Consider the following 12,977-nt stretch of genomic DNA (forward strand, 5'->3'; position numbering starts at 1 on the left):
CTAATCCCTTTGGTGCTCTATTGTCAACATGATTTGTTGGTTTCTTGCCATCTTAATATAATTTAGAAAGTGGACACCATTTTTGGACCCTTGCGGGGACCCATTATCCTCATCTGCATAATTATGAGAGCTATACAGGAATGTCTCACAGACTCCTGGTCTCATAAATTTAATGCTAACATTTATTGCTCTGGGACATACCTAGCAACCCCGCTAGCTCTGAGAGTCTACAGTTTGTTCTCCTATTTATGAAACAGAAATATAGATGGAAGTGGATGAATGCAATTTCCCTGATAGAATCTATTTCCTTACGGTTTTTGTTGGACAGATATTAACAGCAGGATGACAGCCATCCATAGGGTTGCATACTCTTGAGCTGTGTAAGAACATACTGGATCATGTGGAGGGCAGTTAGCACAATATTCATGGCTTCCTTGCTCAGGGCTGTCATCATGAATATGAGGGTAGAGATCATATGTTAGCTTAGAAAGGATTATTAAGATCCCAGTCATCAGCAAGGCCTTTGCATTAGTCCAAGCGTTCACTTGAGGAGCCATACAAAATGGCGCCAGTGCTGGCTCTAGGTGCTTTCTGCTGTCCCTGGGATGGAGGCCAGTGTGCCTGTCTCTCTTTGCAGAGTCCGTGGCAAAGATCCAGAGAGCCTTCACATCAGAGCCATCATAAGGTTTCCTGTCTGAGGGCCTGACAGAAGCAGTGGGTCCCCAACCGCTACCAACTCTTAGGCTTCCGGCCGGGGCTCCAGCCTGAACCCCCCTGTGCTATCAGCTCCACACCAGATGCTTTTCAGGATACTGTGGTAAAACTGTACAGGGCACAAGCTGCAATTTGGGGTTTTCTTCTATGTCATTCACGAAGACAAATTGAATGGGGTGGGGGTAGAGGGTGCGAGAGAGAGGAAAAAAGATGCCCTGCCTTGTCATTGCCTATTATTCATTCTTGTTTTTCTCTTTCATATGCAGAAAAGAAGTTCCCTAAACATATTTGTGCTAGGGGCTGTAATTTGGGGAAAATCTGAACAATCTGGCTAGGAAGGGGCTGGACAATTTTTCCTAGAATGAACTATGACCATATTGGCTCTTTTGTTTCTCCCCCTAGTGGTAAAATTCAAGCCACTGCACCTTCTGGGCATGGATCAAAACTTGAGCTCTGTAGAGAAGACAAAACAAAAAGAAGAAACATTGTTTGTTCTTTCCCCCCAAAGAATAACATATAACAAGGTCACAAACTCAGGCCCTCAAGGGACCCAGGCCCTTAACAAACAGAAAGGTTTAGCTATACTGTCATAATACTGTAAATTTTCCACTTCTTTCCCTGTCATGGAAGGGCCTGATTATTACCTGTAATAGTTTTGTGTCCTTTGGAGATCTGTGCTTCAACATATAAGAAGAAAAAGCACCCCCAAAGTGCTTTAAAAATCTTTCATTTAGCTCTGTTGTGAATCACATTCAAATGAATCTCCATCTGAGACATGCCATGTGCTGCATGCAAGAGGGACAGCCAATCAAGAAGAGATGTTTTCATTAGAAACATCTAACAAAATACACTTGGCAACATTTGCTTCTACTTTCTTCCACAAGAGGAGGAACTATTTGGAAGCATTCTGCCCACTTTCCACTTCACCTGCTTCCAGCCAATGAAACCCTGTCAGTCACCAAGCTGAGTGTGAGTTCACACAGGCTAACAATTTATAATTCAGTTGTGCACAACAGGTTGTTTGGGCTTGTAAGTAAGTAAGCAAAAAAGAAAGAAAGAAAGAAAGAAAGAAAGAAAGAAAGAAAGAAAGAAAGAAAGAAAAGCTTTCTCTGCTCAAAGCTCTAGTCTCAAATTGAGTCTAGGAACCTGCAAAGGAACTGTGGTGGGCAAAAAGAGAGATGCAGAAGGCAATATTGGATTTAGAACCAGACATTTAGAGGGTGTTTTAGGTTGGAGATAAACTGAACAGCTAAGATCCCTGTCTTGGTCTTTAGATCAACTATTTGATTAACTAAACTGCAAGGGTTTAGACCCAACCTGTAATATTATTAATTGCTCCATGCCTTCTGAAAAGGGAGAAGGAAATAATGATGAGTAACTCTTAACTGCTGCTATCCAAGTGCTCAGTTGTGAGTACCTTATGTTGGTGTCTGTACTCATGTCCCATGTTTCTATTTGCAAAGAGATAGCCAGATACTTCCAGCTCTTTTAAGGATACCTAATAATATTCCTACTGTCTTGTCTCCTAACGGTTTACCCTTGACAAGATTGTCTAGTTGTGACCTATTGTAGGGGACAGTGCTCATCTCCATTACTAAGCCGAAGAGCCAGCGTTGTCAAAGACCACTCTATGGTCATGTGGCCAGCATGACTGCAGAGGATGCTGTTACCTTCCCACTGAAGTGGTACCTACTTATCTACTTGAACTTTTATATGTTTTCATACTGCTAGATTGGCAGAAGCTGGGACTAGTGATGGGAGCTCACTCTGTCACATGGCACTTGGGCCTCAACCTGCTGACCCACCAATCTTGCAATTGTCAGAGTCAGCATATTAACTGCTGAGCCATCGCATCAATTGTCTCCTACACACTGCTTTATGCAGAATAGAAAATGCACACTTTTCACAACACATTTATTGAGGGAAAATGAGCATGTGAAAAAGCTATGGGCAAGGCAATTTTATGTTTCATAATAAATGCCAGCAAAAGTGTCAGTGCAGATGCATCCATGATATCCAGACTGTTAATGAGTATTGTGAGATGGGGAGGGATATTAAAAAGTTATAATTGATCATTATTCTCCAAATAATTCTTTTAAGGATCTCTTAACGTAATTAACTGCTTGCTGAGGCTAAACTAACTGAAGAGTACAATGCTCTGGACTCTAGGTGGTGCAGAATCACTGTTCTTTACCAGACGCAAAGCTCTGTTGGGTTGGTCCAGGAGGTGAACATCCTTCTAAAATTAAGTAAGGATCAACCAAAATATCCCAGAATATTGGGCAAGCTTTTGAGTTCTCCAGAATTCACGAACAGTCTAGGTGATACCAAAAGTAGGAGATGGTGGGACATGTGAACTAAAGAATAGAAATTAGGCCAGATATTATGGCTATGAGGTCTATATTTCTGAGTTAGACTCAAGACTGAGATGGCATCCTGAATGAAATAATCACTGCTTGGTGATGATTATAGTCAAGATTCTGGGATAAAGAAGTAATGACCATACACAGAGGGTCACTGTTTTGTCCCAAATTCCTCCACATAACTTGATACCTATTGCAACTATTTGATATCTATTATAGTTATTAGTACTACAGTTAGCCCTTGGAATTAGCGAGGGTTAGGTTCCATTCCCTCCCACCCTATGGTTTGAAAAAATGTAGATGATTGTGCCATATTATTAAATAGCGGTGATATGAACACAGTGCTTCAGCATTTCCACGTTCACTTCACCACCATTTAATAATATGGGGTGTGACCATCATTGAATTTGTGGATCTGAAGCCCACAGACCTGAAAGGCCAACTGTACAACTACAACTTGGTAAGTACCTTCAAGTCAACTTTGACTTATGGCAACTCTATCTATCCTAGGGTTTTCATGGCAAAATTTATGCAGAGGAGTGGCTATGGCTTTCCTGTAATGCTGTGAGAGGATGACGTGGCCAAGGTCACCCAGTAGGTTTCTATGGCTAATGGGGTATTTGAACCCCAGTCTCCTGGAGCTAGTCCAACACTGAAACCACTACAGCATGCTGGCTCCCATCAATATTTTCTAGCACAAATTAATTACTTCAGTCTGTGATCTCTTTTTTAAAACATTTTCTTCACTAGTTTCACAGCTGGAAGGCATAAGAAGATCACACTGTATGTACTTGTTGCCTTGGAAGATTTGTTCTGAAATTTAAATATTTGTGATAAGTATAATTTGTATCTTTTCAGTCTATGTATAGCGATCCCTACAAAAATATCAAATTTGCTTGGTTTAGACCAAGATTCTGAGACAAAGAGGTATTGCCCATACACTGAGGGTCACTGTTTTGTCCCCAAATCTCCACATAATTGTGTTATGTGGGAATTTGGGGAAACTGCTTTTTAGACTGCAGTTCCCAGAATACTCTAGCCAGCATGGCCACTTGCCATGCTGACTGGGGAATTCAAGAAATCTAGTTCAAAAAAGTAGCATCTCCAAATTCTGATGGGGAACATGTGTAACATCTGGATGCTGTCAGAACACAGTACCATCAGTTCTAATCTGTGTAGCCAATGGATGAGAATCTTACAAGATGCAGAGCAACACATTCCCCATCCTGATTTGGATACTTCCTTATCCAGAATATGACTTTCTTCTTCTGTAAGTAAAAATAGCCTACAGTAACTATGTGGATGTAATGATATCTATAAAGCAAAGTACTAAAAAGAAAAAGAAAGGCTATGTAGAGTATTCTCTCAAGGAAGGAAATTACCATCTGATCCCTCTTTTGATCTGAAGATCTTTAAGGGGCAAAAAAAAAAAAGATGTGAAAGGGCTTAGTTTCTTCTGTCTCTAGTGTCACCTTATTTTGATTATAAAATACAGACTCTGAAAGCTGATCATTAACCAAAAAAAATCAGGTGCCTCATCTTACCATAGCAATTTAAAGTTTCAGAGAGGATGACAAAATAAGGATGGTGTACTTCCTTGATTGATTGATTGATTGATTGATTGATATCTCACCTCTCTCCCAGTACAGGGACTCGAGGAGGCTAGACAATGCATCTTATTATTATTCACTTACTGCTACATTTTCTTAAAATTAAAAGTTTGCTCCAACACACAATTCTACTTTCACAAATGATACCTTTATCTCAGGGAGAAGCCATACCTAGAATTGGTAAGGACTGAACTCTGGTATTTTCTCTGTGCAAAGCATGTGCACAACCACTGAATTATCATTGGTGTGATTTCTTAATTTTCCAGAGAAACAATAGTTAGGGCTTGTTGGGTAGTGCAGCTGTAGAAATTAGGAAAGCTATGAAGGAATCCAGTCGGCTTGATAAAGAAAGTATTCGAAGTACTGTACTGTGTCTACAAGGCCTGTGGCCCTGGTATGCGAAGAGGCCTGTGAGCACATGTCTTGCATATATGTTGTTGGGTGGCCACATTGTGCCAAAAGCCAGCAATCTCTGGGAGAGACTGCCACTCCTTTCATGTTAGTATTTGGGTGATTTCCTTGTGCCTTTAATGTTGAGGCAAATTAGAGGCCTTTCAAACCAGAGCAGAGCTTGAACAAGCTGAACCCTAATCACTGACTCTCTGACTCCCACAAAGGCCTGGCTTTAATTGCCCATGACATGCTAATCTGCTGGACTGACTCAAACACTCCTTTATCTGTGTGCCTCTCACTGCCCTCCTCCTTTTGCTCACAGCTGCCCGATCTCCACCATTTCTGTTCTCCATTTGCTCTGACCCAGCTTGTGAGGGGACTTCCTGGCCTGTAGGAGCTCATTTTCAAAGACAGAAGAAGCCCTGTTGCAGCTCACACGCAACCTTGTCTCCACTCTTTGTTCTGCGCATTTGTAGAGGCACCAGCTAGAAGAAATGAAACTTTCCATCTCTTTTTGCAAGTGTTTTTGTTTGAGCTTCTTCCTTACGGCTTTCCTGGAAGGGTCAGGGAGGATGAATTCAGATAGCCCTGAATGTAGCCAAAGGGAAGGTGATCCTCCATGTTTGAGCTCTCTAGTGGCCATGTCTCTTCCTTTGCTGGAAAAAGGTTGTAATGGATTGGGGAGTTGTAGGCTCCATGTCCTCATGCCTGAAGAACCTGTAACATTTGAGGAAATTCAGGATGTCCCTCCTGGAGACCAACAAATGGAATTCAAACAGGTGATCAAACACACTGGAGATCCCAACAAACAAGGCTCATCGAGGGCTAGGACCCTGATGGATCGACTCAGCTTCGTGGAAACCAAAGTGGTTTCCATGGCATCAAACCTGCAAAAATTACAAGAGGAAAACAGACTTAATCTGAATCGCCTGGAGGAGCAAATCAGCTCCCTGGCTGAGCTTTTGCTAGGGATCCTGTCTGGCTGCAAATTGCCTTGCAGCGAATCAGTCTTGAAGACTTCCATTTTGGGTGAGTACATGTGGGCACCTTATCCCCTATTCTCTTTCTCTTTTGAAGTGTTAGAGTTATCTGAATGATCTGAACATTAATTATTGCAATATACAAAGTTTAGGGGATTTGGGTCTGGTGAGGGCCTGGAGATGAGATAGCTGTGTCTATTTTGTTGAGTGCAATAGCAAGTACATTTCTATACCACTTATCAGTGCACTTAAGCACTCCCTAAACAGTTTACAAAGTGTAAGTTAATTGCCCCCAACAAGCCGGGTCCTCATTTTAACAATCTCAGAAGGATGCCAGGCTGAGTCAACCCTGATCACCCTTGCTGGTACTGAACTCACAACCTTATGGTTTTGTGAGTGAGTGGCTGCAGTACAGGCATTTAACCACTGCACCATCAGGGCATACATGAAATAAGCAGGTAACCTCATAAGGAGTGACCAAGACAGCAAGTTGACATCGAATTAATAGGGTGATATGCTGAATGTCATCTAGTGGAATTCCCCGTAATGATTTATTATCTTTTATTAGCTACATTTATAAACCATCCTTCATCCCTATCATTAAGGTTGTTGACGGGGTGATTCACTCAATGTCACTAAGGTGTTCCATGGCACCCTGATCTCCTGAACCCTGTCCAACACTCTGATTACTACAGCATACTGATTGTCACAGTTCTGGCTGGTTTATGCCTAAACTATTCCTTGGTCTAAAGAGAGGTTTATAATGCAAAGCAATCTCATATTACCCTAATGAGAATTAATCTGAACCTCCTTCTTTGAACGTTTTTAAACAGAGACTGGATGTCCATCTTTCAGGGGTGCTTTGATTGTGAATTCCTGCATGGCAGGGGGTTGGACTGGATGCCCCTTGTGGTCTCTTCCAACTCTATGATAACACAAAAAGTGGTGAAGGGCTGCTGCACCTGAGCAAAAAAAAGCTAACCTTGCTGGTGGTTATCTTAAAAAGCAATAAAGGCAAAGAGGAGGATGCAGAACATAGTGTAGACATGACTGTTGTAAAATGATGGTCAGTAGTGTTTATTTATTTATTTATTATTCCATTGCTATGCTCTATTTCTCCCAGAAAGGGACCCAAGGTGGCTCGCTGATAAAATCATTTAAAAACATTACAATAAAAAATTATTGTAAAAACTGGGGGGGGGGGGGATGTTGCTCTTGGGTGCAGTGAAAAAGGTTATCACATCAGTAGTGTCAAAGTCAGATTGAATGGCCAAGTCCATGTTCACCTCTGCTTGAAAATTTCCTGCCTTCTATTGACATCCTGGCAGTTATCTAAGAAATAATTTGGCTACTGCAGTGAAGAGAAATACTTGAGAGGCTCACTGCTGTATGTTCTAGCCATCCCATAAGCTGTCTGATGATGTAAAGGGAGCCATTTTCTCCAAAGAACACAATTATCCGACTGTTCACCATTTCCTCAAAGGGGATTTTAGATACTGCTCTTTGCCAGCCAACATCCTCCCAACCATTTCAATTACACAAGGGCAACAAAGAGATGAAGATGCTGAGACTGGAGGGAGAGCAATACAATGCAAACTCAAGACATTTTTTCTGCCTGAGACAGAGCAGCAAATGATGGTCCTCCCTCACCCAAGTTAAGCTGCATAATAGACAAAGGCAGACAAATTATTCTTCCACCTACATCAAAAGATTCTACATAAGCAGCACTTCCATCCCTAGCAATAAACGTACAGTACAATAATAACAAATCACAATTTCCTCACTTTCATGACTAATATTAGGGCCAGCCCTTGGCCAATTTAACACCAGATATTTTGGTCCCTTTGGGTAGAACAGCTCCTTACCCATGAAGGCAGGCAGTGAGCAGCTCCCAGCTGTTTCTGGTGCTGGGGCAGGTATGTGTCTGTAATGAAGTCTCATGGCAGAAGAGGAGGATATGATAAACTAGAAGTATTCATCAGTTCCCCAGGGGCCATGGATTAAGGGTGGACAGCTGTGGCCCTCTAGATCAGTGGTTTCTAGCCGTTGGTCCTCCATTTGTTTTGGACTTCTGTTCCCAGAACCAAGCTAATTTGGCCGCTTATGGGAGCTGAAGTCCAGATCATTTGGAAAACCAAAGTTTGGAAACCACTGCCTAAAAGTTTTCCCCTTCCAGTTCTCAACCATCAGAGACAGCACAGCCAAGAGTAAGCAATTATGGGAGTTGCAGCTCAAAACATCTGGAGAATCATAGTGCCAGCCCACCACTGATAATCTCATAGATCTTGTAACTGGGGTTTTAGATGTCAGATGCCCAATGTGTATTTTTCAATGCATCTCTAAACACCTGCAGTAATGTGTTTCAAGAGGGCCACCATGGTGTAGTGGTTAGATCATTGGACAACAACTCTGGATATTAGGGTTTGACTCCCCACTTGCCCATGGAAATACATTGGATGACCTTGGGTGAGTCACACACACTCAGCCCCAGAAAACCTCATGATAGGGTCACCTTAGGGTCACCATATGTCAGAAATGACTTGAAGGTACACCACAACACCACAACATGTGTTTCAAATGTTTTGCAAAACTGTATTAAGAACATAAAACTAGAATAGTGTAGTTATGAGTGATTGAATGTGAGTTTTGTAGAATTTTGTAGCAACCTCACTGATTCCAAATGCTTTCACAGATTTAGGCAAAGAGCACAAGACTGAGGAAACGACAGCACTTTTGGGTTAGTATAAATCTACAATATCTCATTTCTTCTCTTCTCTCACATTTCTGCAAGATGCATAGTACCTTGGGGAATACATTAGTCAGAGGAGGAAAAAGTGTACCTTTAATTTTTATTTAAATCCCACCTTTCTCCCAGTATGAGATTCAAGGCAGAAATTCAAACAGACCTGAAATTCTGGAGAGTTTCTACTACTTTACATCCACATGTTGGAAATATAGCCCAGACAGGTAGAGATAGATCAGTATCACGCAGGTAGAAATCTAGTAGATGTGGGACTGATCCACATGCTCCTTACCCCTTAATAGAGACCTCCCCTGATCAATTGATCTAATAGCACAGACTTCCACAGTCCAGGTGTGGGAGACAATGACCCTTTTGGCTGGGAATAGCAATAGCAAGTACATTCCTATACCACTTATCAATGCACTTAAGCACTCCCTAAGTGGTTTACAAAGTGTAAACTAATTGCCCGCAACAATCTGGGTACTCATTTTAGCAACCTCGGAAGGATGCAAGTCTGAGTTGAGCTTGAGCCCTTTTGCTGGTATTGAACTCGCAACCTTATGGTTTGTGAGTGACTAGCTGCAGTACAGGCCATTTAACCACTGCACCACTAGGCTCCTATAGCACAACTGTAGCCTAACACATCTGGAAGTCACCAGTTTGGGAAAAGTCACAATGGGAAAGCAAGATAGAAAGTGGTGTTCTAAGACTAGACAAGGGATTCAGTCTTATTCTCCAAATACTCCAAAAACACAGATAACCCACTGTGCTGGATTTGTGCACTGGGGCTTACCATACTAGGCATCTTGCTTTTACATCCTGTCACTAGGAAGCTATTCTGCACCATTAACACATGTCTAATTTTCCCTTTACCATATTCCTGTATCGCAAGAAAGGTTCCCTGGGGTTTTTTTCTGTTTAGTTTTTTGTGGACTTTTCGGGCTGTGTGACCATGTTCTATAAGAGTTTATTCCTGACATTTCGCCAGCATCTGTGGCTGGCATCTTGAGAGAATGGTTTTTCTGTTTCTTTACCATATTCTTTGCTTACAGTATTGTGATTTCTAAGGCTTGCAAAAACCATACCCAGTGTGCAAACTATAGACCTATTTCTTCAATAAACATTGATGCTAAGATACTAATTGCTATCCTTGTTAACAGTCTCCAAAAAGGTTAGCAGTCCTAGTCCATGAAGATCAGGTTAGATTTATTTAATACAGGCAAGGACTTCAAAATTGTGATTGGTTGTTGACTTGATTGCTTTGAATGGGGAGAGATTTTGTCAGCTTGCTGTTCTTCCCTTAGATGCTGGGAAAAGTGTCAACAAAGTCTATTAGCAATTTATCTTTGCTACATTAGTTACATTTGGATTCCCTTGAGAATTTTTTGAATGGATTAGGATTATTAACTTCCCAAATCCTGAACACTCACTTAGTATTTTTTTCTGCATTGTATCCCTTGAAACCAGTATCAGGTCCAGTCCACACTGCAGGAATAATCCAGTTTGACACTGCTTCAATTGCCCAGGCTCAATGATAGGGGATTCTGGGAACTGCAGCTTTGTAGACCTTTAGCCTTCTCTATCAGAGAGCGCTAGTGCCACAATAAACTACAATTCCCAAGGTTCTCTAGCATTGAGCTAGGGCAGTTAAAGCAGTGTCAAACTGGATTATTTCTGCAATGTGGATTGGACCTCAGACACAGTTGTCCTTTTTTCTCTTCTTACATATGATTTGTCTTTGGAAACTTTGACCTGAGCCACTAGATAAAATAATAATAAATAATGTATGATTCTTTAGAAGTTAAAATTATTCTTTATGAAGGTGATTTCTTACTATTTATTTCATAGAGGGATGGATTTAAATAGATTGTGCAGACCAAGATCTTGTATTTCCATTGCCAGAGTCCTATTATTTGTTACAGCTGTTTTTTACTTCATACTTGCAGTGGAACCCTCAGCGAAATCTGAACACACACATCCTCGAGATTGTGCTGAGATCCACAAACAGGGCATCCAAGACAATGGGATTTACACCATCCAGCCCATTCCTCTCCGACAACCTTTTGAGGTAAGGTAGGTAGTTTGAGAATAAAAGACAATGTCTGTCAGAATCAAAGTGTCATGAAACAGAGACCTAAAAAATGGGCACATGTGCTAAAAAGAGCATAGTGGTGGTGCAGCACTGGGTAATCTGCTTTCTAAAACATGCTAATTTATATGTGTCCATGTGTTTGAAGCCTGCAATACCAATTTCCATTATTAGGTAGTAGGCTTGAGGTCAGTATAATTTGATGAAGGGAAAATAATCTGAGGGTCATGAGATAAAAGCCTGCTCACTGCCCCTTCCTCCATCTCTGTTCACTGTGTGACTAACTAGACAAACATCCCTGCACTGAAGATGCACAGGAAAAGACCATGTAGCTTCTAGAGAATTAAAAATACTAAGCACATGTTGCAAAAGTGAGAGAAACGGTAATTTAGTGAGACCTATTTTGTTTTTTGTTGTGTGCCTTCAAGTCAACTCTAAGATGAACCTATCATGGGGCAAAATTTGTCCAGAGGAGGTTTGTCATTGCTTTCTCCTGAGGCTGAGAGCATGTGATTTGCCCAAGGTCACCCAGTGGGTTTCATGGCCGAGTGAGGAATTGAATTCAAGTCAGTTCCAGGTCTCATGAGTCATAATCCAACCCTCAAACAACTATATCCCACTGGGTGAGACCTGTTTTATTCCTCTTTAACTCCTCTCATGATAGGCAGTGTGGAGCAGCGGTTTGGGTGCTGGCTAAGACTTCAAGACAATCTCTCCTTGGTCATGGAAACTCACTTGTTGCCCTTGGGTGAGTCACACACTCTCAGCCTCACAGGAAGGCAATGGCAAACCCTTTCCAAAAAGATCTTGCCAACAAACTCTTGTGATAGGGTTGCCTTAGAATCATCATAAATTAGAAATGATTTGAGGGTACCCACCAGAAAAAAACTACATCTCTCAAAGTTATACTTTCTAGTTCCTGTGAGCAGGTGATTGTCATTAATCCTCATAAAGCATGCAGTATACCCAGAAAGAACAACTTTATTACAGTGGGCCTTTGTTGTCCATTGGGGTTTGGTTCCAGGATGTCTCCCCCCCCCCCCGCCCAGTGGATACCAAAATCCATGGATGCTCATGTCCCATTAGATACAATGGCACAGTAAAATTGTGTCCCTTATATGAAGTGGCAAAATCAAGGTTTGTTTTTTGAGATTTACGTATTTTGAAGATTTTCAAACTGTGGATGGTTGAATCCATCAATAAAGAATCTGTGGATACAGAGGGCAGGCGGTGTGAGTACTGCAAGGAGAAAACCTCAAGTACAGGAGATGATGTCATGGCATGATTATACAAGCTAAAAAAACCAAGAGAAAGGGCTTTGGGGGTGCTCTAGAATAGGGATGAGGAAACAGTGCTCCAAATGCTATCAGCCATAGCCAACATAGCCAACAATGAGATAGTGGGAGTTGTATTCAACATCTGGAGATCTACACATTCCTCACCCTTGCTCTATCCCTGTCCCTTTATGACCCTCCTGTTCTGTATTATCAGGCATATTGTGATATGGTAACTGACGGTGGTGGCTGGACAGTGATCCAGCGCCGGCAGGATGGTACTGAGGACTTCAACCGGACATGGCATGAGTACAAGCAAGGATTTGGCAACCTACAAGGGGAACATTGGTTGGGCAATGAGCACCTCCACAGTTTAACCCGCCTGGGTCAGCATGTCCTGCATGTAGAACTGGAAGATTGGTATGGTGTGAAGCGGCATGCCATGTACCGCAAATTCAAAGTGGCTAGTGAGGCCAACAAGTATCGTTTGACAGCCCGGGAATATAAAGGGAATGCAGGCAATGCTCTGAGCTATAGCCGCAACTACAACCATGATCACAAATACTTCACAACCTGGGACAGTGACAATGACAACTACTCCATGGGCAACTGTGGTGCATATTATGGGGCTGGCTGGTGGTTTGACTCATGCCTGGCAGCCAACCTTAATGGGAAGTACCATCATGGACGCTACAGTGGGGTGACCAATGGCATCTACTGGGGAACGTGGTATATTCTGATTGATAAAAGGACCAGCCAGAAATATTCGTTCAAGAAAGCAGAAATGAAAACCAGGCCTATTAATTTTTGA

The 12,977-nt window shown here is 41.9% G+C and overlaps 1 protein-coding gene across 1 annotated transcript; it reads left to right on the forward strand.

Annotated features, from left to right (window-relative positions):
* The first annotated feature begins 5,574 nt into the window (after positions 1-5,574).
* Positions 5,575-12,977, forward strand: LOC149321429 (fibrinogen-like protein 1). Its single transcript, XM_089497716.1, has 4 exons — positions 5,575-6,109; positions 8,753-8,797; positions 10,750-10,871; positions 12,384-12,977. The coding sequence occupies exons 1-4, from the start codon at positions 5,575-5,577 to the stop codon at positions 12,975-12,977; spliced, it is 1,296 nt and encodes a 431-aa protein (XP_089353842.1).

This window comes from Sceloporus occidentalis, unplaced genomic scaffold (genome assembly GCF_023333645.1).
Source record: "Sceloporus occidentalis isolate IW3139 unplaced genomic scaffold, rSceOcc1.0.p SCAF_1, whole genome shotgun sequence".
NCBI classification, from domain to species: Eukaryota; Metazoa; Chordata; class Lepidosauria; order Squamata; family Phrynosomatidae; genus Sceloporus; species Sceloporus occidentalis.

Excerpts from the sequence above, each read along its gene's own strand:
- LOC149321429 (XM_089497716.1), top strand. The coding sequence starts at position 5,575 with ATGAAACTTTCCATCTCTTTTTGCAAGTGTTTTTGTTTGAGCTTCTTC. Across the intron at positions 6,110-8,752 it reads CTTGAAGACTTCCATTTTGG|ATTTAGGCAAAGAGCACAAG; the intron begins GTGAGTACATGT and ends ATGCTTTCACAG. Across the intron at positions 8,798-10,749 it reads GGAAACGACAGCACTTTTGG|TGGAACCCTCAGCGAAATCT; the intron begins GTTAGTATAAAT and ends TCATACTTGCAG.